The 26,974-nt window shown below is 44.5% G+C and overlaps 2 protein-coding genes across 2 annotated transcripts; one reads left to right on the top strand and one right to left on the bottom strand.

The window, feature by feature from the left end:
• Positions 1-12,124: 12,124 nt before the first annotated feature.
• On the bottom strand, positions 12,125-13,297 carry LOC134574672 (dynein heavy chain-like). Its single transcript, XM_063433816.1, has one exon. It carries the CDS (start codon positions 13,295-13,297, stop codon positions 12,125-12,127), a length of 1,173 nt encoding a protein of 390 aa, XP_063289886.1.
• Positions 13,298-15,233: 1,936 nt separating this feature from the next.
• LOC134567923 (tubulin alpha-1B chain) lies at positions 15,234-19,205 on the top strand. Its single transcript, XM_063426077.1, has 4 exons — positions 15,234-15,343; positions 16,605-16,827; positions 16,922-17,070; positions 18,006-19,205. The coding sequence occupies exons 1-4, from the start codon at positions 15,341-15,343 to the stop codon at positions 18,984-18,986; spliced, it is 1,356 nt and encodes a 451-aa protein (XP_063282147.1). The 5' UTR covers positions 15,234-15,340; the 3' UTR covers positions 18,987-19,205.
• Positions 19,206-26,974: the final 7,769 nt, after the last annotated feature.

The following is a 26,974-nucleotide window of genomic DNA, read 5'->3' as shown; positions in this document are numbered from 1 at the left end:
GTCCGTCTTAAACTCCTGGTGATGGTGACTACCGTTACAGTATTATTATTCATTAAGTAGGTATTCTACACTGTAGTAGGAAAAGTACACTGCAATTTCACTTCCACATTTAACTGGCAAGTTACACATACGAAGCAAAATTCTCAAAGTAGATCACCATGGAGACCATAGATTTTTCTTATGGACTGTTTTACATTTAGAGCTGTGCTCCAGAACTGCTCTTGAAATTAGGTCATGCAACATTACATATGATAAATGCATAATGCATTTTAAAGTGTTTTAAATACAGTAAGGGAAACAAAATGTAGAATTTGTTTATTATTGTGATGTAATTCCAGTAAAATACAAGTTTAGCAGGCTAAGATTGCCACAAGGCATATGTATGTATATGTGTTTGTAGTATCAGTTGGTTAATAACACGTAGCTAAGATACTGTCATCACTGTACTGACCAGGTGCAGGAATGTAAGAACTGGAATTACGCGTCCCTCTCCTTTGTATCAGATGAGCCACGTGGTTAGACCGGATGGATGAGTTTAGACTCTATTCATTAAATAGGTTAAGGGTATGTGTGGGTGTAGTTAATTGTGGGAGGAGCTACAGTGCTATATAAGGAATGTACTCTATGTATTCAGTACTCAGACTTTGCTGTATTTTGGTGACGCTAGTCCCTCTGAGTCCCGATCGGTGATCCAATAAAGAATCTCTTCCTTCCTGAAGAAACCTGTGTCCATCTCTCTGTGCTTGGCTTCCGTCAGTTTCTCCGGTATCATTTGGTGCGTTGGCCGGGAAGCTCATCGTTCAACGGTAGCTGAGAGGCAGAGGCGTGAGACGGTCTATCTTTGCCCACGTTCTCTACGGCTGCACCCCTGAACTTCTGCGTGGACCTCCCTTCGTCTCGGCGCCACTGGTCTGTTGTCCAGGAGATCATCGGCCTCTACGTGAGAAGTGCTGGGGTGTCCCCGTCGATGAGTGTGAACTCAGGTTCAGGAACGAGGAGGTAAGACAACTGCTGTTTTAGACGGCAGGACCCACTAGGGGTATACCGATTGTGCGGTAGGCCCAAAGGGGTTTTGAATCTGTGTATCTGCCCCCTCTGTCGGAGGGAAGGAGCGAAGGCGCACCGCTCGATCGAACGCTCTTTAGTCAGACCGTTTGATTTGGTTAGTCAGGCGGGGTCCTGGTGTAAGATAGCCCTAGCCGGACACCGGTGTCTTGTCTAGACTAGCGTTCTAGGGTGTATATTACGTTCGCTAGGTCGGAGGGACCGGGAGACTAAGCGGCGCCTGTGTAAATTCGGTTCGCTAGTTCTCATCCTATCTGGGCTAAGTGGGAAGGCGTGTAAATTTGGAACCCACTAGACTTTTGATAGTGCGACTAAGAGGCGCCTGTGTAAATTCGGTCCTCTAGCTCGCTATATATGTGGTGATTGGGCAGTGTGGCTAACCAAAACGGGTGTATATAGTTTTAGGTAGTCCATTCAAGGTACTGGCCAATAGTTTAGTTGGGAATTGTAAATGTGTTAACGATTGTTTTAGTAAAGTGTATATCTTGTTAGATAGCGCGAGCTCAGCCGTCTAGCGAGAGTGTTAATAGTGTGTTGCTGTATTATAGTGCACGGTACCATAACCCTGTATATTTACTGACATTATATAATAAGTACTAATCATTGTCGTCCATTGCATGTTTAACACCATAACCACTAATAATTGTATTGTGACCTTAACTTGTGCTTTGACCTATGCTAACCGTACTGTAACCGCTATTTGTAAAAGACGATGTTACTGGGGTGTGTTATAGACGGGTAATTCGTATATAGAGAATTATAGCGTGGGTGACTGTATAGTTACGCCAAAGGGCATAATATTGATTATATAGTGACTGGTGTAGCAGCTGTGTGTGTACGGGAATTCCCTGAGTGTTTATTGTTATTGTGTACGTTTCACTTGGTAACCATACCACGTGGTGCTGTTGCCAGAGGAAACGGGTGTGACTGTTGAATAGTACGCGTGTATAGTAATCGTTGTCGACGACGTTCCACTGTTAAATATGGGTGCGTCGCAGTCAACGATTCCGGATCCCTTAGGATGTATGGTTAAGAATTTTAAAAAGGGATTCAAAGTTTGTGATTTTGGGGTTAAGATGTCTCCTGTACGTTTGGTCACTTTGTGTACTAGGGAGTGGCCTACTTTGGTTGCGGCATGGCCGCCACGTGGCAGTTTGGATCCAACTCTGGTACAGCGCTTACACGTGGCTGTATCGGGTAGGCCTGAACTTTACGGCCAGTTTCCTTATATTGATTGTTGGAGACAGGCCGTAAATGACTCGCCAAAATGGCTCCGGACATGCCACGAGGAACAGTGTCGCCTCATGGTAGCTAGGACTTGTTCGTCCACTAGGGCTGGTGTTAGGCCCATTTTGGACACGCCCCCTGAGTCCGAGATCCCTTTGCCGCCCCCTTACTTTCCGGTAAGAGGAAGTGACGCAAATACAGGAAGTCCTGTAACCCTTCCCTCATTACCCTCATCCACTTCCGCTTCCTCCTCCAGTACAGGATCCACCCCCCCTCGTACTAAATCTCCCCTTCCGGAACCAGAACCCACCCCCATTAGAAACGAATATCCTGATTTGGCGCCACTTCAGACTTCCGGTCAAGCTTCATCTAGCTCGGCCCGAAGTGTTCTATTCACTACCTTTTCCCAAAACCGACCTCCCACATCCCCATACCCTATCTCTCCCTGACCGGAACCCATGACTGACGCCTCTCTACGTAGCCCCATCCAAACCCGACAGTTGACTGGTGCCCAACAATTAAAGCACTATCAGATGCCTCTTCGCTTAAATCCCGGGTCAGCTTATATCGATGCCGCAGGTCAAATGGCACACGCTGACCCTGTCTTCGTATATGTCCCTTTCACCACTACCGACCTTTTAAACTGGAAGACCCATAATTCCTCGTATACTGAGAAACCACAAGCCATGACTGATCTGTTCACCTCAATAGTACAGACACATAATCCGACATGGGCTGATTGCCAGCAGTTATTAATGACTTTATTTAACAATGAGGAAAGGACAAGAATAAATCAAGCAGCCATTAAAGCATTAGAGGATAGAGCCCGTGCTTTGAACCAAGCTAATCCAGCAGCATGGGCCGCGACACACTATCCCAACACCGATCCCGATTGGAACGTAAATGGTGCTGATATGGTTCAACTCAGAGCCTATAGAGACGCTATAATTGCTGGCATGAAAGCCGGAGGAAAGAAAGCCATTAACATGTCGAAGACAGTTGAGGTGATCCAGAAAAGCGATGAAGCGCCCAGTGTCTTTTATGACCGATTATTGGAGGCGTACCGCTTGTACACCCCCTTTAATCCGGAAGACGCAGACAATTCCCGAATGGTTAACTCCGCCTTTGTCAGCCAAGCTTACGGAGATATTAAGCGCAAGCTACAAAAGTTAGAAGGGTTTGCAGGTATGTCAATCTCCCAACTAATGGAGGTAGCTAATAAGGTCTATATGAATAGGGAAACAGAAAGCAAGAAAGAGGAGGAGCGCAAGATGCGTAAAAAGGCTGATATGCTAGCGGTAGCGATCGCAGGCGTAGATAAACGGGGTCCAGATAGAGGCAATAATAGATGGAGTAGGGAGCCTTTGAGTAGGGATCAGTGTGCGTATTGCAAGGAAGAAGGGCATTGGAGGAACGAATGTCCGCAAAGAGAGCAGTACGAGAGAGACCAACCCAGGGCAGGCTACGGAAACTTTAGAGGCAGAGCGAGAGGTAGAGGAGGTCCCGGAGGGAGTAATGGTTATAGAGGGAGTAATGGGAACAGAGGAAGTGTTAGGGAAGACAGGTATATTCCAGCAGCGCAAAGGTCCCGCGATAGAGAAGGTAGGGACTTTGTAGGATTGGCTGACACTGTCATGGAGGACTATTGATACCGACCGGGCTCCATCCCCCTTGGTCGAGCGGAGCCTATGGTCGATGTATCAATAGGGGGGAAAAGGAGTGCGTTCATGATCGACACTGGTGCTGAACATTCAGTGGTGACTAATCTAGTTGCTCCTCCATCTGGAAGGACTATTACTGTGATAGGAGCAACTGGAAGAAGTGCTGAAAGACCGGTTCTTAAAAGTCGACTCTGTACATTGGGAGGCCACGTAGTAAAACACCAATTCCTTTATATGCCTGAATGTCCAGTCCAATTGCTGGGACGTGATATGCTATCCAAATTACAAGCGCAGATTACGTTCCTACCAGATGGAACAACATCTTTAAAGTTTAATGGACCTTCAGGTATTATGACTTTATCCGTACCAAAGGAAGAAGAGTGGCGACTTTATACAGTGTTGACTAGCCAAAACCCTAGGAGTGATGAGACATTGTTTAACATACCAGGAGTTTGGGCAGAGAACAACCCACCAGGACTGGCCCGCAATATTCCACCAATAAAAATTGAACTGAAACATGGGGTTTATCCAGTGAGCCTAAGACAATATCACATTCCGCAGAAGGCTAAGAAGAACATCCAATCCTATCTGGATAAGTTCATACGGTATGGTATCCTAAAATTCTGTACTTCCCCCTGGAACACCCCATTGCTGCCTGTTCAAAAGCCCGGCACAGATGAGTATCGACCTGTGCAGGACTTAAGAGCAGTCAATGATGCGGTTGTTAGTATACATCCAGTTGTACCCAATCCATATAACCTGCTTGCTTTAATTCCGGGCGGGGCTACTTACTTCACAGTCTTAGATCTCAAAGATGCCTTCTTTTGCCTCCGAATTGCCGCAGAAAGTCAATGTATTTTCACTTTCCAATGGGAGAACGCTGTAACGGGCTCAAAACGCCAAATGACTTGGACAAGACTGCCCCAAGGGTTTAAAAATTCACCTACCCTATTTGGTTCAGCCCTAAGTCAAGATCTATTGGATTTCGAGTCCATCCCAGGAGAGTGTGTATTGTTACAATATGTAGATGACTTGTTGATAGCAGCAGTTACAAAAGAAATCTGTCAGCAAGCAACGCACGATCTACTACATATTCTCTGGAAGGCAGGATACAAGGTGTCCAGGAAGAAGGCTCAGTTGTGTTTGCCAACTGTCAAGTATCTGGGATTCCATATCTCTGAAGGTCAAAGGATTATGGGGCCAGAGAGAAAAGAAGCTGTCTGCCAAATACCAATACCCAAGAATAGAAGACAAGTGCGAGAATTCTTGGGGGCAGCAGGCTTCTGTAGGATATGGATTCCCAGCTATGCGATACTGGCAAAACCTCTGTACGCAGCCATCAAAGGTACAGAGCACGACCCCTTCTTATGGACCCAAGAACAGCAAACGGCATTTGAAGATGTGAAGAAGGCTTTGATGAGTGCCCCAGCATTAGGTCTACCTGATCACACACGACCATTCTACTTATATGTACACGAGCAAAGAAGAATGGCTGTGGGAGTATTGACACAGTACTTGGGATCATGGCAAAGACCTGTTGCCTACATGTCTAAGCAACTGGATGCAGTGGCCAGCGGACTTCCACCTTGTCTAGGAGCCGTAGCTGCAGCCGCCCTGCTAGTAGCTGAAGCCGATAAACTCACTCTGGGTCAAGAACTTTATGTACGAGTCCCACATGCAGTACAGACGTTGTTGGATTACAAAGGAAATCATTGGTTTAGTAATAGCCGTATGACCAAGTATCAAGCAATGTTGTGTGAAAACCCAAGAGTGCATTTAGAGACTGTAAACACCTTAAATCCAGCTACCCTTTTGCCACAACCTACTGAAAGTCAACATGATTGTTTGGAAGTAATGGATGAAGTATTCTCAAGTAGACCAGATCTTCGTGATTTTCCCATCCAGAACCCCGATGTTCAATATTACACCGACGGCAGTAGTTATGTGAAAGAAGGGATCCGCTATGCAGGATATGCAGTGACAACAATAGACAAGGTGATAGAAGCTCGGCCACTGGCGAAAGGAACATCAGCACAAAAGGCAGAATTAATAGCACTAACACGAGCGTTACAATTGGCTGAAGGTTTAAGAGTAAATATCTATACGGACTCTAAGTATGCGTTTTTAACCACTCATGCCCACGGAGCTTTGTATAAAGAAAGAGGACTACTGAATTCAGAAGGCAAAGAAATCAAGTACGCAGCTGAAATCCTACAACTATTGGAAGCAGTGTGGGAGCCGAAAGAAGTCGGTATCATACATTGTCGAGCGCATCTGAGAGGAGATGGTGATGTAACCAAGGGAAATCGGATGGCAGATAGTGCAGCTAAGCGTGCTGCTGAATCAGGAAGACAGGAGTATGTAGGGCATATAGCTGCTCTTATACCAACTCCACTGTCCCAATGGACTCCAGTTTATACAGCTCAAGAAGAGGAGTGGTTAAAGACTGAACCGGGAAAGTATCTGGAGAACAAGTGGTATCAGCTAGAAGATGGAAGAATAGTTATACCAGCATCGCTAGCGGTAGAAATTGTCCAAAATTATCACAACGGGACACATTCTGGGAGAGACAGTACTGAAGAATCTCTTAGAAAACATTTCTACATACCAAGATTGTCCAACTTGACTCAGGCCATTGTACGCAGATGTGTAACGTGTGCTAAGAATAATGCAAGACAAGGACCAGTAAAGCCACCAGGAGTTCAGTTTATGGGGGGACTCCCCATGTCCGATCTACAAATAGACTTTACAGTGATGCCTAAATCGGGTGGACATCGTTACCTGCTGGTAATTGTGTGCACCTATTCAGGCTGGGTAGAAGCATGTCCTACTCGTACAGAGAAAGCAGGAGAAGTTGTGAGATTCCTGCTACGAGAAATAATACCCCGATATGGACTACCCTGTTCTATAGGATCGGACAATGGTCCAGCTTTTGTTCACCAGTGCCTACAACAACTGACTCATATGCTTGGTATAAAGTGGAGGCTTCATACTGCATATAGACCCCAGAGTTCTGGTAAGGTAGAGAGAATGAATAGAACTATAAAGAACCAGTTGGCTAAAATGTGTCAGGAAACCCAACTTAAGTGGAACGTTCTCTTACCCATAGCTTTATTGCGAATCCGCAGTACCCCTACCAGAAGGATGGGCCTCTCTCCTTTTGAAATCATGTATGGGCGACCACCTCCCGTACTTGGTAACTTAAGGGGGGACTTGAGTCAGTTGGGAGAAGGAATTACCCGGCAGCAGGTTGTAGAGTTGGGTAAGACTATGGAGGAGGTACAGAAATGGGTACAAGATAGATTACCTGTGAATATTTATCCCCCTGTTCATAGTTATCATCCAGGAGACCAAGTGTGGATTAAAGAGTGGAATAATGTACCGTTAGGGCCCAAGTGGAGAGGTCCTTATGTTGTTCTTTTGTCTACCCCTACAGCAATAAAAGTAGCAGAAGTGACTCCGTGGATACATCACTCCAGGGTTAAACCAGCAGCAGTCGATTCTTGGCAAGTTACAGCAGATCCAGAGAATCCCTGCAAGATCCGGTTAAAACGTACTACTCAGTCGGAGTAACGAGGAATTATTGTGGATTACAAATTTTATTGTTACAGGTGTGAGTGAGAAGGCCATAATAAAGCCTGTCCGCTTACCATCACATAGTGTATAAGCCAGGAAAGTCTCGAAGGGACACCTGTGAAGATGAGCAGAACTCCATTCCCTGCAGCCCCTCACATCCTGGAAGCTGAGGCGCCATCGCACGGACGAAGACTGAGGATGACGGCGAAAGATGTGCTTTTGATAGTGTTTATTTATATGTGTTTTTATATTCAGGAAGGTAGAGGTACCGACACTCCTAGCTGTGAGGTATGCATTAAGACTACGAGAACAGGTAACCATATTTCCCAAACCCTAATTTGGCATTCACAATACGAATGTAAAGGAGATGTATCGAGATGTAGATACTTAAATATAGATTATAGTGTGTGCCATTTAGGAGTAGGAGAACCTAAGTGCTTCAGTCCGGAGTATCAGCCTCGTACAATTTGGTTGACTCTCAGGAATGGAGATCCTCAGGGGACCCTAATTAATAAGACGGTGTTAGAATCCGTACATTCTTCGGGTGTTCTGCTATTTGATGCGTGTAAAGCGATATCAAGTGGTAGAAAACCGTGGAATGTATGTGGGGATCTTAGATGGGAGAGGACGTATGGGTCTAATGATAAATATATTTGTCCCAGTAGTAAAAATAAATATGTGAGTCCTAGATGCCCAAATAAAGACTATAACTTTTGTCCATATTGGTCTTGTGTGGGGTGGGCGACTTGGGGACAGACAGTAGACAAAGACATGATAGTGACTAAGTTGCCTACCAATCCATACTGTAAGTCTATGGAATGCAACCCAGTCCATATACTCATTAATAACCCCGACAAGTTCTTAGATAAGTATGGAAATTTATTTGGGTTTCAAATATACGGGACGGGTTTAGACCCTGGGACAATATTATTTATAGGGATAGAGACTGATACGGTATCCTCCCAGACTCATCAAGTATACCATTCCTTTTACGAAGAGATGAGTATAGATAATAAGATCCCCCATAATGCTAAAAACCTGTTCATCGATTTAGCTGAAAGTATTGCCGGTAGTCTTAATGTTACCAACTGCTATGTGTGTGGAGGTACTAACATGGGAGACCAATGGCCTTGGGAAGCAAAGGAGGTAATGTCCGGTTCTGAGGCAGTTGACCAACTAATATCTACACAAGCCGATTATCATTTGAGTGTTAGAGGTAAATCTGAGTGGAGATTAAAGACCTCCATCATAGGTTATGTTTGCATAGCAAGGAAAGGAATAATGTATAATACTTCTGTAGGAGAATTAACTTGTCTAGGGCAAAAAGCTTATGATGATGATACAAAGAATACAACTTGGTGGTCGGCTTCAAATGTCTCAGAACCATCTAACCCGTTTGCTAGATATGCCAATTTAAAGGATGTGTGGTTTGATCTATCCATCACATCTACCTGGAGAGCCCCAGCAAATTTGTACTGGATCTGTGGTAAGAAAGCCTATTCGGAGTTGCCACAGGACTGGGAAGGGGCATGTGTGTTGGGTATGCTCAAACCATCCTTCTTCTTGTTACCGATTGAAACAGGTGAGACTTTAGGTGTTAAAGTGTATGATGTGAATCATAGGAAGAAAAGGGGACCCATAGAGATAGGCGCCTGGGAAGATGATGAATGGCCTCCCCAGCGTATTATAGATTACTATGGGCCAGCCACGTGGGCTGAGGATGGTACCTTTGGTTATAGAACCCCAATTTATATGCTCAACCGTATTATAAGATTACAGGCGGTGGTTGAGATTATTACTAATGAGACCTCACAAGCACTCAATCTTCTAGCGAAGCATAATACCAGGATGAGGACAGCAGTGTACCAAAATAGATTAGCCTTGGATTACCTTTTGGCAGTAGAGGGAGGTGTATGTGGGAAGTTTAACCTAAGTAATTGCTGTCTTCAAATAGATGACGAAGGGCAAGCAATAGCTGAGCTTACTAGCCATATGGTTAAACTAGCGCATGTGCCTACTCAGGTATGGAAAGGGTACAATCCAAGTAGTTGGTTTGGTAGCTGGTATGAGTGGTTTGGAGGGCTTAAGGCAGTGGTAGGTGGAGTCCTACTGATTTTACTGTTGTGTCTACTCCTACCGTGTCTTATACCCTTAGTAGTTAGGTCTGTGCAAAGCCTGATAGGAAGTATAGCAGAGAGGAAGGCTGCTGCACAGATAATGGCGATATATAAGTATAAGGCTCTAGATCAGGGAGAACCAATGCAAGAAGATGAATGTTGAAGATTCACATCATAAGATAAGTCTGGTCTGGTTCATGGTAACCTGAGGTATATGCAAACCAAGGTTAAGTGATGCCTCAAGTAATTGTGAAATATCAGAGGCATCAAAGGGGGGAATGTGATGTAATTCCAGTAAAATACAAGTTTAGCAGGCTAAGATTGCCACAAGGCATATGTATGTATATGTGTTTGTAGTATCAGTTGGTTAATAACACGTAGCTAAGATACTGTCATCACTGTACTGACCAGGTGCAGGAATGTAAGAACTGGAATTACGCGTCCCTCTCCTTTGTATCAGATGAGCCACGTGGTTAGACCGGATGGATGAGTTTAGACTCTATTCATTAAATAGGTTAAGGGTATGTGTGGGTGTAGTTAATTGTGGGAGGAGCTACAGTGCTATATAAGGAATGTACTCTATGTATTCAGTACTCAGACTTTGCTGTATTTTGGTGACGCTAGTCCCTCTGAGTCCCGATCGGTGATCCAATAAAGAATCTCTTCCTTCCTGAAGAAACCTGTGTCCATCTCTCTGTGCTTGGCTTCCGTCAGTTTCTCCGGTATCATTATATTTAATGAGGTTGCCTGTATCTTGCAATATTCTGGAATTATTTAGGGATTAGGATATATTTTAGAAAAGAGTTTACTTCATCAGAATTTGCAGGTTTGTAGAGCACATAATCAAGGAAGACTCAATTATGTTTCTAGTAGGTTATCAGTATAAATATATTACGATATAGCTGAATTATTTTGAAATGCCTTAATAGGCAGAACTTTTTTGTACTATTTCAATGAAAAGCCATACATAAATTGTGTTGCCATTGGACAATACTTAAAGGACAGCTGTTTTTTTCATGTACAAATCCTTTCATCAAGTTTTGAAAGGAAACAGATTTTGAAATGAATAAAAAGAAGAAAAAAAACAGAAAAACCACAGAGACCGTTTTTTTTTCTTAACAATGTCCAACCTGAGGAGCATGTATATGAAGGATGCTGCCATTTACAAAAGGTATGGATGAGTTTTTCACCTTTATTTTTTTTTCTTTTGACATAAAAATAAGTATTTCCTTTCAAAACTTGACGAGAAGCTTAGTATATTATAAAGTAGTTTTCAGGTAACAGTTGTCCTTTAATACTGCAAATTATGCATAGAAGCAGTATGTAACACGTGATCAGCTGCATTAAAAGATGAGGCTTCTGAGATGTTGTAAAGATTAATTTGGCTTTGAAGCACAAAGCCTACACCCAAACTAATTAAGTTATTTTACTAGGATATGATGATACTCCTAGACAGACTTTTCTGGTATGTACACTGATACTTCTTATAGCTATCAGAAAAGTGATGAGGTTGCAAATTGCATTTAATTTAATACCTCCAAAATAGAAAATAGCATACATCGCTCTTTATATAATGCAAACACATTTCCTCTTCTGATTTGGTGCTGTTGTGTTGATTACAATGTGCATACACTATGAATTCAGATTGATGACTAAAAAAAATATGCACAATAACTACGGCCACAGTAGATAAGGTGGGAGGGGTTAATACATTAATACATAAAGAGTTACTCCAAGCACCATGACTACTTCAGTGATTTGATAGGATACTAGTAACGTGCAATATATGCCAAGCTGTTCCTTTAAGGGTTTCTCGAAAGGTACTGTTTAGTTGGATGAAAATCTCTAAATTGGGGTTTCAACATTTAAGCCAAAGCACTGAAGCATGTGTAATGTTGCACTAAGGTTGTCAATGCAATGTTAATTCCGTCAGCTTTCTGTAACCCGCAGAGGATGAATTGCCTATAAATACCATGCATCTCATGTGTTTCAGATGGGTTGACTGGCATGTAGGACAGCTGAGTATGGCTGAGGGGAGGGCAGAATGCTGCAGTGCCCCACCCGAGTCAGCACTGCAGCCCAGGGTGTGTCTGGCGCACCAGCTGCCACCGGCCCCTCCTCACTGTGGACACCACGCGCACAAGCCTACTACTCTCAGCCTGGGAACGCCGCCTTCTTCCTTTCAGTTGCCTAGCAACCAGCAAGAGCGCGGGGCCGCGCGTTCGATAACTGCTCTGCCGCAGCTGGGAGGGGGTGAGTGACGTCACCGTTAAAGGGCAGCAGACACTAACGCAGAGCTGATGGCGGGAAAAGAGATGGACAAAAATTATGAATAAAACTAATAAATACCTCAAACGTTCTGTCAGAATTGGAATATGGAATGTTAGCATGCTCTCTAACCCTGTACATCATTGGGAATAAACAGCCGAATTAGCAGTCTGATCACAGGATGACTGACTGCACGGATAGCCATATTAGTTATTTAGATACTGTTATAATACTGGTTATATGGATAATGTTATAATTCACAGCCATACTGGTTATATGGATAATGTTATAATTCACAGCCATACTGGTTATATGGATAATGTTATAATTCACAGCCATACTGGTTATATGGATAATGTTATAATTCACAGCCATACTGGTTATATGGATAATGTTATAATTCACAGCCATACTGGTTATATGGATAATGTTATAATTCACAGCCACACTGGTTATATGGATAATGTTATAATTCACAGCCATACTGGTTATATGGATAATGTTATAATTCACAGCCATACTGGTTATATGGATAATGTTATAATTCACAGCCATACTGGTTATATGGATAATGTTATAATTCACAGCCATACTGGTTATATGTATAATGTTATAATTCACAGCCATACTAGTTATATGGATAATGTTATAATTCACAGCCATACTGGTTATATGGATAATGTTGTAATTCACAGCCATACTGGTTATATGGATAATGTTATAATTCACAGCCATACTGGTTATATGGATAATGTTATAATTCACAGCCATACTAGTTATATGGATAATGTTATAATTCACAGCCATACTGGTTATATGGATAATGTTATAATTCACAGCCATACTGGTTATATGGATAATGTTATAATTCACAGCCATACTGGTTATATGGATAATGTTATAATTCACAGCCATACTGGTTATATGGATAATGTTATAATTCACAGCCACACTGGTTATATGGATAATGTTATAATTCACAGCCATACTGGTTATATGGATAATGTTATAATTCACAGCCATACTGGTTATATGGATAATGTTATAATTCACAGCCATACTGGTTATATGGATAATGTTATAATTCACAGCCATACTGGTTATATGGATAATGTTATAATTCACAGCCATACTGGTTATATGTATAATGTTATAATTCACAGCCATACTAGTTATATGGATAATGTTATAATTCACAGCCATACTGGTTATATGGATAATGTTATAATTCACAGCCATACTAGTTATATGGATAATGTTATAATTCACAGCCATACTAGTTATATGGATAATGTTATAATTCACAGCCATACTAGTTATATGGATAATGTTATAATTCACAGCCATACTAGTTATATGGATAATGTTATAATTCACAGCCATACTAGTTATATGGATAATGTTTTAATTCACAGCCATACTGGTTATATGGATGACGTTACAATTTGCAGCCATACTAGTTATATGGATGATGTTATGGACAACCATACTAGTTATAAGAATGATGTTATTTCCTCACAGCCATACTAGCTATATGAATGGTGTTTTGGACAGCAGTACTAATTATATGGATGATGTTATGGACAGCCATACTAGTTACATGGATGATGTTAGAACAGAGCTAGCCCTACATGTCTGAGTAAAGGTAAAGGCAGGCTGGTCCTTTCCGCCATAGTTAGCAGGGAGGGAGGCTCCCTGTGTGACATGGTTGGGCTGCTGCCAGGAGGGAGGATGCCGCAGTGTGTCTGCCGGATGCCATATTCCCAGCCCTCCCTGCCATGGCTGGCTCTCCCTCCATGTCTAACCTGCTGGTTGGATAATGCAGATGTTACTTTAGTAAATACCACACAATGTCAGTCACTCCTGAATAGTTTCCTAGTGTCACTGGTGATCGATTTGGCTAACATTGAAATCCTAGGTGGAGACTGGCCGGGTGTTTGAGCTGTTCCTCAATGGAAATGTACGGCACCGTGATCTGTAAACCAGTCACATCATGCTGGACAGCCTACGGTACGGCCATTATCCCCATAGATAACAAGGCACGGGGACCGAGCATCATGGGAAACGTAGTTTACCAATAGCTGGGGTACTAACAGTAGCAGCTGTTCTGTCATTCAGTAATTCGCTCGGTGTAACTCCGGCCGTTTATCCCAGTTATGACCGCTCTGCAACTCTCCTCTCTCTACTGTGACAGTCAGTGTTAATGCTCTCTCTGTGACAGTCAGTGTTAATTCTCTATCTCTGTGTGACAGTCAGTGTTAAGGCTCTCTCTATCTCTGTGACAGTCAGTGTTAATTCTCTATCTCTGTGTGACAGTCAGTGTTAAAGCTCTCTCTCTGTGACAGTCAGTGTTAATGCTCTCTCTCTGTGTGACAGTCAGTGTTAAGGCTCTCTGTGTGACAGTCAGTGTTAAGGCTCTCTCTGTGTGACAGTCAGTGTTAATGCTCTCTCTGTGTGACAGTCAGTGTTAATGCTCTCTCTGTGTGACAGTCAGTGTTAATGCTCTCTCTGTGTGTGACAGTCAGTGTTAAGGCTCTCTGTGTGTGACAGTCAGTGTTAAGGCTCTTTCTCTCTGTGTGACAGTCAGTGTTAAGGCTCTTTCTCTGTGTGTGACAGTCAGTGTTAATGCTCTCTGTCTCTCTCTGTGTGACAGTCAGTGTTAATGCTCTCTCTCTGTGTGACAGTCAGTGTTAAGGCTCTCTCTCTGTGACAGTCAGTGTTAATGCTCTCTCTCTCTCTGTGTGACAGTTAGTGTCAATGCTCTCTGTCTCTCTGTGTGTGTGACAGTCAGTGTTAATGCTCTCTCTCTCTCTGTGTGACAGTTAGTGTTAATGCTCTCTGTCTCTCTGTGTGTGTGACAGTCAGTGTTAATGCTCTCTCTCTGTGTGTGTGTGACAGTGAGTGTTAATGCTCTCTATCTCTGTGTGTGTGTGACAGTGAGTGTTAATGCTCTCTATCTCTGTGTGTGTGTGACAGTGAGTGTTAATATACCTGCCAGGTGATATTTTACTAGGTGTCCTATAATGTAATTGTATAAAGCAATGCCTGCTCCAGCAGTATGGGGCCCTGTGATTGCCCGGGTGCTAGGAGAAGGCAGTGATTTTCGGGCAGTGCCGCAGGGAGGAGGGGAAGGATGGAGCCGCCATGTTGGGAGCCGTAGAGCCATTTGTTGAGGAGGACCAGTAGCTGCCGCCTCCCGCGTTCGTACAGTCAGTTATTACAGCTCGACCAATCAGCGGCCGCCCGCGCGCAATTACCATAATCTGAGCATGACGTCACCGCCCAGACTGTACATAAAGCCGGCTCGGGCTCGCGGCTGCTCATTCTGTTACTTACATCCACTCTTAGCTGTCGGATAAAGTAACTCATTTTTATTTTAAATTTTTTTTTCTCTGTCTCTCTCTTCACCCTTCGCCGAATTGAAACATGGTGAGTACAGCTTTATAGTCCTTTCGCTAGCCGGGGATTGCTGCCTTAGTAACCACTCTGCATGTCTTTTAATGATGGAATAGCTCCCTCTCTCCTCTTCTTCTGGCCACTTATGACATAAAATCATTTTCGGTCGCTGACCTCACGTTAATTCGGCCTTAGTGATGCGATAATGGCTTTTTCAGCGCTCCAGTGATCTAAATGGGAGAATTCGAATCGAATCCTGTCATGCGCGCGACCGATATGCGGGAGCGCGCGTCACTGTTCGAGACGGGAGAATAGGGCGCGCGTGCACGTTCAGGGTCTTTCTCGATCAGCAGCCTGCGGAGATGGGTGGGGGTCCTTCGATAGCTGCATTCATGAGCATGTGTGACGTCATGCATGCATTCTCATAATCCAGGGATGGGCAAAGAAATAGCCCCCCCTTAAAGGGTCATGTCTAGGATGATAAATGTTAATCTAAAATCAGGAATTGGTAGAAAAGTTATAGAAAACCAGAGTTTCACTACAGTTGCAGTGTAATCCTAAAGGAAGTAGGGGGTAGCAGTGATATAATTCAGTGTCAGGTTTTGGTGTACAGTAAAAGAATGAATGGGAACTCCTTGAAATGTAATTTGTAGGATTCTTCCCTTGCAGTATATATTTTTTCCCATTAAAAGGCAAGCTAGATTAGGTTTGTAATGAAATTATTAGTCAAGATCAGTAATTTAGAGATGTCAAATATATACATGACTTAGCGAGCAATTCCCAGTGGCATCTGTTAGGATATTTGGAATAGCCTATGTGGCTGCTATGGACTAGCAGCAGCTGGAAGAACAATATACATAGATCAATAAATTCAGAAACAATCCATCTTAAAACCTAATCCTTATTCACTTCAAAGCCAACTGCAGCTGTTCCTCTTTCATAGTCAATCGGATGAAGTGTGGGGGTGGAAGCCACTTGCAAGCTCTTGTCTGCTAACGTGGAAGTAGTGTCAGCTGACTGCTGTGGGTGTGATTAGTCTACCTATTGTTGCAGCTTTTAGAATTAAGATATGGATTTGATGCTATTCAATATTTCCAGCATGTATAATATGAAAAAATGCGTTGTGCTGCGTGGACACTGCAAAACAACAAGGCTTACTGATGGTATTCTTAATATTATTTTGTAGGTTGCAGTCTACAAGTTGTATGTATGTTAGCTGGTCCACATACATAATGTCTATGATTTATATTCCTTAACTCATGAAATGCTAATATTTAATTTCTCTTGCTTGTAGCGTGAGTGCATCTCTATCCACGTTGGTCAGGCTGGTGTCCAGATTGGTAATGCCTGCTGGGAGCTGTACTGCCTGGAACATGGCATTCAGCCTGATGGGCAGATGCCCAGCGACAAGACCATTGGAGGAGGGGACGATTCCTTCAACACCTTCTTCAGTGAGACTGGAGCTGGAAAACATGTCCCCAGGGCTGTGTTTGTAGATCTGGAACCAACAGTAATTGGTAAGGTCTAGTCAGAACCCTCGTACTCTTCGGCTTCTAATGTGCATAGATCTGTAGAAAATATTGAACAATCTATATATTTTTCCTTATTCAGATGAGGTGCGCACTGGAACCTATCGGCAGTTATTCCATCCAGAGCAACTAATTACAGGCAAAGAAGATGCTGCCAATAACTATGCCCGTGGGCATTATACAATCGGCAAAGAAATTATTGACCTGGTTTTGGACCGAATCCGGAAACTGGTAAGTGTAATGTGCAGCCCTTGCTGATATGTTTGACTCCCCCATGGCTTTACGTAAGCAAATACTGAGTGATATTTCTGATACAAAAGGTTTACTCATATTCATTATCCATAAACATTAACGGTATTGCGTTAACATTTTAATTTGGTTTTCTATGCTTTGGACTAGTGAACGGTTAGCAAATGTATAATGGAATACTACCCTGCAATGAACATGTAATTTGTGATGGAAAAAAAAACATGTTGTTATCCCTAGTGATTCTCTTAAGTGTGGCAGATGACAGTAATTCTTTCTTAAAACCTGTTCAGTGTCTGAGTGAATCTAAATATCCCTTTGGTGTACCAGACTACTTTCCCATACATTCATTGTATTGTAAATAAATTACTAATATGAAGGGCATATATATCTGTATCCAAAAAATAACAGCAAATTTCTAATTTATTTATTTTTTTTTACGTGTAATATTAAACTTGCAGCTAATCCAGTGTCAGTGCAGTTTTCTTTACTGCTGCACAGTTTGTCACCAGTTAAATCATCAATTGGATGCGTGTCTAATCATATGCTTCTTATATAGAAACATTGTGGACATGGCAAACATGCTGCAATTGCTGCATTCCAACAATCTAGTGCTCCCCCCTATAAGAAGCATTGCATTCAATGAAGTCTGATAGAGAAGCGCTGGAATCCAAATACTTTACATGCTGACGCTGGATATAATACAGATGGGATTGAATCTATGTCTATTTCTTACAGCCACTAGTAGATGTGGAAACTGCAGAATGTAAATGATAAAATGTCTCAGAAACTGCATGGTTTTCATTTGCAAATTTGCGGAGCAGTGTCTACATATACACATTTTTAAAATTAACTTTAATTTGGCATTATCTCTTATAGATCAGTTTTAAACATTGTAAACACTGGTTTTCTTCCCACAGGCTGATCAGTGCACAGGTCTTCAGGGTTTCCTGGTGTTCCACAGTTTTGGTGGCGGTACTGGCTCTGGTTTCACATCCCTTCTGATGGAACGTCTCTCCGTTGATTATGGGAAGAAGTCCAAGCTGGAGTTCTCAATCTACCCTGCACCCCAGGTCTCAACAGCTGTGGTTGAGCCATACAACTCCATTCTCACCACTCATACCACCTTGGAGCACTCAGATTGCGCTTTTATGGTGGACAATGAGGCCATCTATGACATTTGCCGTAGAAACCTAGATATTGAGCGTCCCACATACACCAACCTCAATCGTCTAATTAGTCAGATAGTGTCCTCTATTACAGCTTCTCTCAGATTTGATGGTGCCCTGAATGTTGATCTTACTGAATTCCAGACCAACTTGGTGCCCTATCCTCGTATTCATTTCCCTCTGGCCACTTATGCCCCTGTTATCTCAGCAGAGAAAGCTTACCATGAGCAGCTCTCTGTTGCTGAGATCACAAATGCCTGCTTTGAGCCAGCTAATCAGATGGTGAAATGTGACCCACGTCACGGTAAATACATGGCTTGCTGCCTGTTGTATCGTGGTGATGTTGTGCCCAAAGATGTTAATGCAGCTATTGCCACCATCAAGACAAAGCGTAGCATCCAGTTTGTAGACTGGTGTCCCACTGGTTTCAAGGTTGGCATTAACTACCAGCCACCAACTGTGGTTCCAGGTGGTGACCTGGCCAAGGTACAGCGTGCTGTGTGTATGTTGAGCAACACCACTGCAATTGCTGAGGCCTGGGCCCGTCTGGACCACAAATTTGATCTTATGTATGCCAAACGTGCCTTTGTGCACTGGTATGTTGGTGAGGGTATGGAGGAGGGAGAATTCTCTGAGGCCCGTGAAGACATGGCTGCCCTAGAGAAGGATTATGAGGAAGTTGGTGTAGATTCCGTGGAAGGAGAAGGTGAGGAGGAGGGTGAAGAGTACTAAACCAGATCTTGTTACATTACAAGGGCATGTGACTTTTTATTTTACCCATTCTCTTGTCAGCTGAACAGCAAATGCTTTTTAATTTGAGTCGTATCGAACACCTAAACTGTTATGATGGCAATTACGACACTGTGTTTTTAGTTACCTTTTTAGCAACCATGTCATTGTTCAAACAGTTTTTTTACCATCCGATCTGAAATAAAAACAAAAGAAACAGTCCTTGTCTGGCTTTTGTGTGTTTTTGTTTTTTCTTTTCTGCTCCCCGACTCCCCCTTTATTCCCCAGTTCCCCAGTATATTTTAGTATACCCCACGTGCTTTTGCTTTTTTGAGTTTATTTTAAAAATTACCATATTGTGATCACTATTTCCCAAATGCTCCCCTACTTGAATGTTGGTCAAAAGATCAACATTGTTTGTTATAACGAGATCCAGACAAGCATCCTTTCTAGTTGGTGCTTGTACCAGTTGTGACATAAAGGTGTCAGTTAACACATTCAAAAACCTGATTCCCCTTGCTGAAGTACTAGTCCCTCTATCCCAATTTATGCCCGGATAATTAAAATCTACAATAATTAACGTGTTACCCAGATTTGCAGCTTTCCCAATTTGCTCTAACAGCTGTTCTTCCTCATTAGTATTTACAATAGGTGATTTATCACATATCTCAACCAATAATTGATTTCCCTTTGCATGCCTCAAGCAGATATCTACCCATAAAACTACCACATTTTCCTCGTCACACTCCACATGCCTAAGATTTGACTTTAACTCATGGTTGACATACAAACATACCCCACCACCCTTCTTGGTTTTCCTATCCTTCCTAAATAACGTGTACCCATTTAAGTTAACTGCCCAGTCATGTGTCTCATCCCAGCATGTTTCTGTTATGATCATATTGTTTAGTGTATGCTATTGCTTCTAGTTCCCCCATTTTGTTATTTAGGCTCCATGCATTAGTAAGCATACATTTAATATTGCCATGAGTCATTTGTACTTTTTGTGAATTTTCATCAATATTACATACCTCCTCTGTTCTGAGTTTTCCCATCCCCCCATCTCCACCACCCTTACACTGAGCTAAAGCCCATCTCCTTTCTATCCTATATCCATTTTCTAAATTGCTTTGACCCTCCCCCCTACTACTAGTTTAAAATCTCCTCCAACCTTCTAGCCATCCTATCCCCCAGCACAGCAGACCCTCTTCAGTTTAGGTGCAATCCATCACGACTATACAGGTTGTACCCAAGCGCAAAATCGTCCCAGTGCTCTTAAATCCCAAAACCCTCTTTCCTGCACCAAGACTTCAGCCACGCATTGACTTCTCTAATCTCCTGCTGCCTTTCTGCTGTAGCCTTTCTGTCCACTGACCTTGTCATTGGTACTAATATGGACCATGATAGCTGGGTTATCGCCAGCCCCTCTTAATAATCCCTCCACTCTGTCGGCAACATTACGGACCCGAACACCCGGGAGACAGCAAACTCTCTGGTTGAGTCGATCAGAGTGGCAGGTTACCCTATCTACTCTCTTAATAATAGAGTCCCCTACCACCACAACCGGTCTAGACTTCCTTACCCTCTCAACCCCACCCGTACTAGAGGGGCTGTTCCCACGGCTGTTACAAGGAACAGCTTCCTGCAGTACAGCTACTCCTGAGCTGATGCTCCTAACATCTTCACTCAAACGGGCAAATCTGTTAGGCTGCACAAGATCAGGACTAGCTAAACCTTTCCTCTTCCCTCCCACTCTGCTTCCTCTCCCCACTGTTACCCAGCTATGTGCCTGCTCATCAACTGTCTCATCTCCTCCCACTTCACTACCTGCACCCACTAAACTCTGCTCAGTGAGCAGCAGACTCCTCTCAAGATTGTCAATCTCCCTCAGTGTTGCAATTTGCCTCTCCAGATCTCCAATCTCAGCTTCCAGAAAAGCCACTCGCGCACACCCACCACAGAGGTATGGACCCTGGACAGATTTATTCAGGCATGCATACATGCAGCAGTATGTGTACTGAGTAAAACTCGCAATCTTACTAGCACTCATCCCCAGTTACCAAAAACACAAGTGAGCAAAAACAATATTTACCCTCATTAATAAAATCCTGTGGCCAGCATTAGCAATTGTTGAGAACCAGCGAGTGTCGCATAGATAATGTAGGTAGACTGTAGTATTGACAGCTTTACGTTGAAGCAAAAAGAAACAATATAAAATCTATCCCAATCAATTCTACCACTGTCCCTCCACCATACCCTTCAATGCTTTATTTGTCATGACACATTCAGCCAACATCTACATTCATTGCAGGATAGGTGATGGAACATAAAAATATTTCCCTTCTTCACACTTAGAGTGAACATGTCATGCATTTATTTACTTAAGAGGACACAATAGTAACCAAACAACTTGAGCTTAGTGAAGCAGTTTTGGTGTATAACTCATGCCTCTGCAATCTCATTGGCATTTAGGAGTGAAATCACTTTGTTTATGCAGCCCTTTGCCCACCTCCCTGCATGTGACTTGCACAGCCTTCCTCAACACTTCCTGTACAGTCATCTAATGTTTACACTTCCTTTATTGCAAATACTATTTAATTCAGAACTTCTTATCACCTCCATTGTTAATAGCTTACCAGAACTTGCAGGATCATACTGTGTGTGATTAAAGTTCAATTTACAGAGCAGGAGATGAAAACTTTTAAACTAAATTAAAATCTGATTTAAAATGAAACATTTTTTCATGCAGGCTGCAAGTCACAGCCAGGGGAGGTGTGACTAGGCCTGCTTAAAGAGAAACAAAGTGATTTAACACCTAAATGGCAGAGAATTGAGCAGTGAAAATTCGGGGGCATGATATATGCACAAGAACTGCTTCATTAAGCTAAAGTTGTTTTGTTGACTAGATGCCCCTTTTAAAGGAACACTATAGGGTCAGGGACACAAACATGTATTCCTGACCCTATAGTGCTAAACCCACCATTTAGGTGGCTTGCCCCCCACTTAGCCCCCTTAAAAGCAATTCAAACTCACCTTATTTCCAGCGCCACGCGGGTACGTTGGCACTGGCCCCCTTGGTGACATCATCATAATTGCCGATTTTTAGCCAATCCAATGCTTTCCAATGGGGAAAGCATTGGATTGGCTAAAATCGACAAGGGGGCGGGGCCAATCTCTGTTTTGTCCAATCAGCACCTCTTTATAGAGATGCATTGAATCAATGCATTTCAATGAGGAAAATTCAGCGTCCCCATGCAGAGCGTGGAGACACTGAACGGCACTGCTGCCTACTGTGTTCACTGAGCCAGGAAGCACCTCCAGTGGCCATCTGAGGAATGGCCACTTGGAGGTGTCCCTAGGAGCAATGTAAACACTGCCTTTTCTCTGAAAAGGCAGTGTTTGCATGAAAATGCCTGCATACAATGATTGTACTCACCAGTAGTTCTGTAGTGTCGGGGTGTCATCAATAATTGCGTGAATGACTTGGCCTTTTGTTTCCCAGAATGGTCGTATGAGGGCACAGTCCCACCAAATGTGGAGGAAGGTTCCGTCTTCCTCTCCGCATCGCCAGCAGGCGGCCGGCACCGAACCATCCTGAGCGTGGAGTGCGACGGGGGTGATGTACCATCTCGTGAAGACTTTGTATTCGTTTTCTTGAAGTCTCGCCGATCCTGGGGTCTTTTGGATATGTGTGATGATCTTATCCCAGTCTGCGTCTGTGAGTGTGTCTTCGAGGTCTTCTTCCCAGCGTCTGATGTATGGTGGGGCTAGGAGATATCGACTCGTTGCTAGCGAATTGTAGATCAGGCATATTGCATTTGGAGGAGTCCTGTCTTGTCGGCATAGGGTTTCAAACTCCGTGCAGTCCCTCTTTAGGCAGGATCGTTGGGGGACAGAGTGTGCATAGTGGGATATTTGTTCCCTCACTAAGGTATGTAGGAATGTGTGTAGTTGGTCCGGGAAGAGGGCGGTGATTGGCGGGATCGTGAATGGGGGTGAGAGGACATCCACCATTCTGGGTGTTGTGTTGCGGTTCGTCAGGCATGGGGCGGGGCCCATGTCACCTGCTGGGAAGTCTGGGTTGCTCCTCAAGGGGCCGGGGTTAGTCGTATGGTAGTGTTTGGGGCCATTTTGGTGCCATATATAAAGGGTGGCCTTCACGAACACATTGAATACATCAAATACATATTTATATGGCGCCAACAAATTCCACAGCACTGTACAATGCGATGCTCATATACAGATATAGAGTTACAGACTCACACATATATGCATTTAATACACACACACAGTGGCGTACTAAGGGGGGGGCGGTCCGCCCCGGGTGCCATCTAGTAGGGGGGTGCCACACTCTGTACCTCCTGCTGGTCGCATTAACAATCCTTTCCCTCGCGGCTCCAGCACTCAGTGAGTGAGTCAGAGCACAAAGAGGGGATTCCCAGCCTGTGTTCTGAGTCATCACTGAGCACCAGGGAGGTTGTTATGGAGTGTGCCAGCAGGGGGCGCAGAGTGTGTATTCTGCCAGGTTTCTCCCCTGCGGCCACTCTGCCTGCACCTCCTGCACTGCCTGGGCTGGGATGGAGAGAGACAGCCCCTGAATCATGGTAAGATAATATTATGGTAAATTCACCCTCACCCCCTCCCTCAGTCACCCTGTCACCCCCCTACTCAATCACCTTGTCACCCCCCCACTCAGTTACCCTGTCACCCCCCCCATTCAGTCACCCTGTCACCACCCCGCTCAGTCACCCCCCCCTCAGTCACCATGTCACCTCCCTCAGTCACCCTCTCACCCCCCTCACCCTGTCACCACCCCTCAGTCACCCTCTCAGTCACCCTGTCACCCCCCCCACTCAGTCACCCTCTCACCCCCTCCCTCAGTCACCCTGTCACCCCCCCTTTCACCCCCCCTCACACCCCCCCTCACCCTGTCACCACCCCTCAGTCACCCTGTCACCCCCCCACTCAGTCACCCTGTCACCAGTCACCCCCCCTCAGTTACCCTGTCAAACCCCCTCACCCTGTCACCCCCTCCTTCAGTCACCCTGTCACCCCCTCCTTCAGTCACCCTGTCACCCCCCCTCAGTCACCCTCTCACCCCCCTCAGTCACCCTGTCATCCCCCCCCGTCACTCTGTCACCACCCTCAGTCACCCTGTCACCCCCCAGTCACTCTGTCACCCCCTCCCTCAGTCACCCTGTCACCCCCTCCCTCAGTCACCCTGTCAACCCCTACCTCAGTCACCAGTCAACCCCTCCCTCAGTCACCCTGTCACCCCCTCCCTCAGTCACTCTGTCACCAGTCACCCCCTCCCTCTGTCACCCAGCCACCCCCTCCCTCAGTCACTCTGTTACCCCCTCACTCTGCCACCAGTCACCCCCTCACTCTGCCACCAGTCACCCCCTCCCTCAGTCACCCTGTCACCCTCTCCCTCAGTCACCCCGCCTCAGTCACCAGTCACCTCCCTCAGTCAATCTGTCAGTCACCCACTCCCTCAGTCACCCTGTCACCCCCTCCCTAAGTCACTCAGTCACCGTCACCCCCTCCCTCAGTCACTCTGTCACTAACCACCCCCTCACTCTGCGACCTGTCATCCCCTCACTCTGCCACCAGTCACCCACTCACTCTGCCACCAGTCACCCCCTCCCTCAGTCACCCTGTCACCCTCTCCCTCAGTCACCCCGCCTCAGTCACCAGTCACCTCCCTCAGTCAATCTGTCAGTCACCCCCTCCCTCAGTCACCCTGTCACCCCCTCCCTAAGTCACTCAGTCACCCTGTCACCCCCTCCCTCAGTCACTCTGTCACTAACCACCCCCTCACTCTGCGACCTGTCATCCCCTCACTCTGCCACCTGTCATCCCCTCACTCACTCTGCCACCCCTCACTCTGCCACCTGTCACTCCCTCCTTCCCTCACTCTGCCACCTGTCACTCCCTCTTTCCCTCACTCTGCTACCTGTCACTCCCTCCCACGCTCTGTCAGCTCCTACGCTCTGCCACCTGTCCCCGCCTCACTCTGCCATCCCTATCCCACGGCACACTATGTGCCTTACAATGCCCTACACACACTACATCCCTATCCCACCCCAGACTATGTGTCTTACCCATACTACATCCCTATCACCCCAACACCAGGTCTGTCTCCTAAATTACTATCAATAATGATTTGTATCAGGACAAGTAGATTTTCATGGCAGACAAGTAGATCGGGCAAACACTTTAGTCCCTGGACAAGTAGTTGTTTTTTAAATTTCAACACCCCTGCCCTCTCTGCCATATACACCCCTGCCTTGTCATAATACCCTCCCTGCTATAAACCCACTAACTGGTCATAATTCCCACCCTGGCATATACCCCTTTAACATGTCATATAATACCCACACTGCCATAATCCCCTCCCTGCTATATACCTCCACCGTATCATAATACACACCCTGCCATACACCCCTGCCTTGACATAATATCCTCTCTTCCATATAACACCCAATCCCTTTGTTCCCACCCGTGACATAAAACACCATATACTCACCACCTCACCTGCAGTCACCTCCTTCAATCCACTGTGTGCAATGGCACACACTGTCATAGTATCCACCACACTGTCCCACCCTGCCATATACCTTTCTCCTGATAGTAATACTCACCCACTTACATATACATCCATGTTGTCACATTCCCACAGACAGATAGGACAGATATATACTGGGAGGCAGTGAGATTAAACATTTTTATGGACCATATAGGAGTTTGTGTGCGCCCTGCAGTAAGCCGGCAGCCGGGGTATGACGTCATCCTAGCATCGGCATCACTACTGGTCGTGCAAGTGAGCTGTGAAGGAAGAGCACAGAGATCCCAGCCCAGCAACAACTGCTTGTCACTCCCAGAGTAAGGTAGGGAGGTTGGTTGGACCTCTTAATAACTAAATGCGTGTGTATATCTGTGGTTGTGTATATGTTTAGTAGATCAATCCCACATAAGGATAACAAATAAGTTATCTACTAAACAACCTAAAGATTACAATTAAGAAAAAGGCTTTTTAAATTTTGATCTTTTAGCTGTTTAGTAGAGAATTCCCTAAATTGGTGCCCTTATGTGAGATTCCATATGTAAAGATACCAAATTAGGGTGCTGTTTAGCAGATAGCTCCCTTATTTGGTGTCCTTAAATATGGCAACCCCACATAAGGATAAGAAATAGGGGAGCTATCCGCTAAACAAAGATCAAAGTTAAGAGGTGTCAGCCATCCCAGAAATCTAGGTGGCTAATGTGAATTCTATGCAAATGTGTTGTCTGGTGCCAGCATGCACAACATGCTGTCGTCAGACAGCCAATGGCAGCACGTTACCCCATTACCTAGTGAAAATTATTAATGCTTCCAGCCCCCACTGTTTATGTGCTTCCCCTATATATTGTTCCTAGAGTCACCACTACTTCAGGGGCCCAGTTGTGCGCTGTGGTGCTTTAATGGTGCGACCAGGCTTCTGTAATAATATAATGGCAGCCCTGGGGGAAGTGAAATTCAGTCACTTCCTACCAGCTAACACTGAGACACGCAGGATGGAGGGCGGCACTGATTGGGAGAGAACTAGAGCCCAACTCCCAACAGCCTCAGCCAGCAGATACTAAACAGGAGGATGGCATTGTGTATCTGTATGTGTGTCTGTGTAGTTGCATGTGTGTAAATGTGTGTCTGTAAATATCTACATACATCTCAGCATCTTGCCAACACTACACACAAACACATCCCTGCATTCCAGTGCAAACACTACATACAAACACACCTCTGTATTAAAACATCACCATTATATATAACCACACCACTGCATCTCGCCAACACTACACACAAAAGCATGCCTGCATTAAAATGCCAACACTACATACAAACACACCCATACATTCACTCATGCTTACTCCATACAAAAGCATGCTTACATTGAAACACGCAAGCACTGCTCAATGCTACATACATTAAAAAAATTGTGGGTGTTTTT

Source organism: Pelobates fuscus, chromosome 1, assembly GCF_036172605.1.
Source record: "Pelobates fuscus isolate aPelFus1 chromosome 1, aPelFus1.pri, whole genome shotgun sequence".
In the NCBI taxonomy this organism is placed as follows: Eukaryota; Metazoa; Chordata; class Amphibia; order Anura; family Pelobatidae; genus Pelobates; species Pelobates fuscus.
Note: the sequence above shows the minus strand (reverse complement) of the source record. Positions and strands in the feature narration are given on the sequence as shown.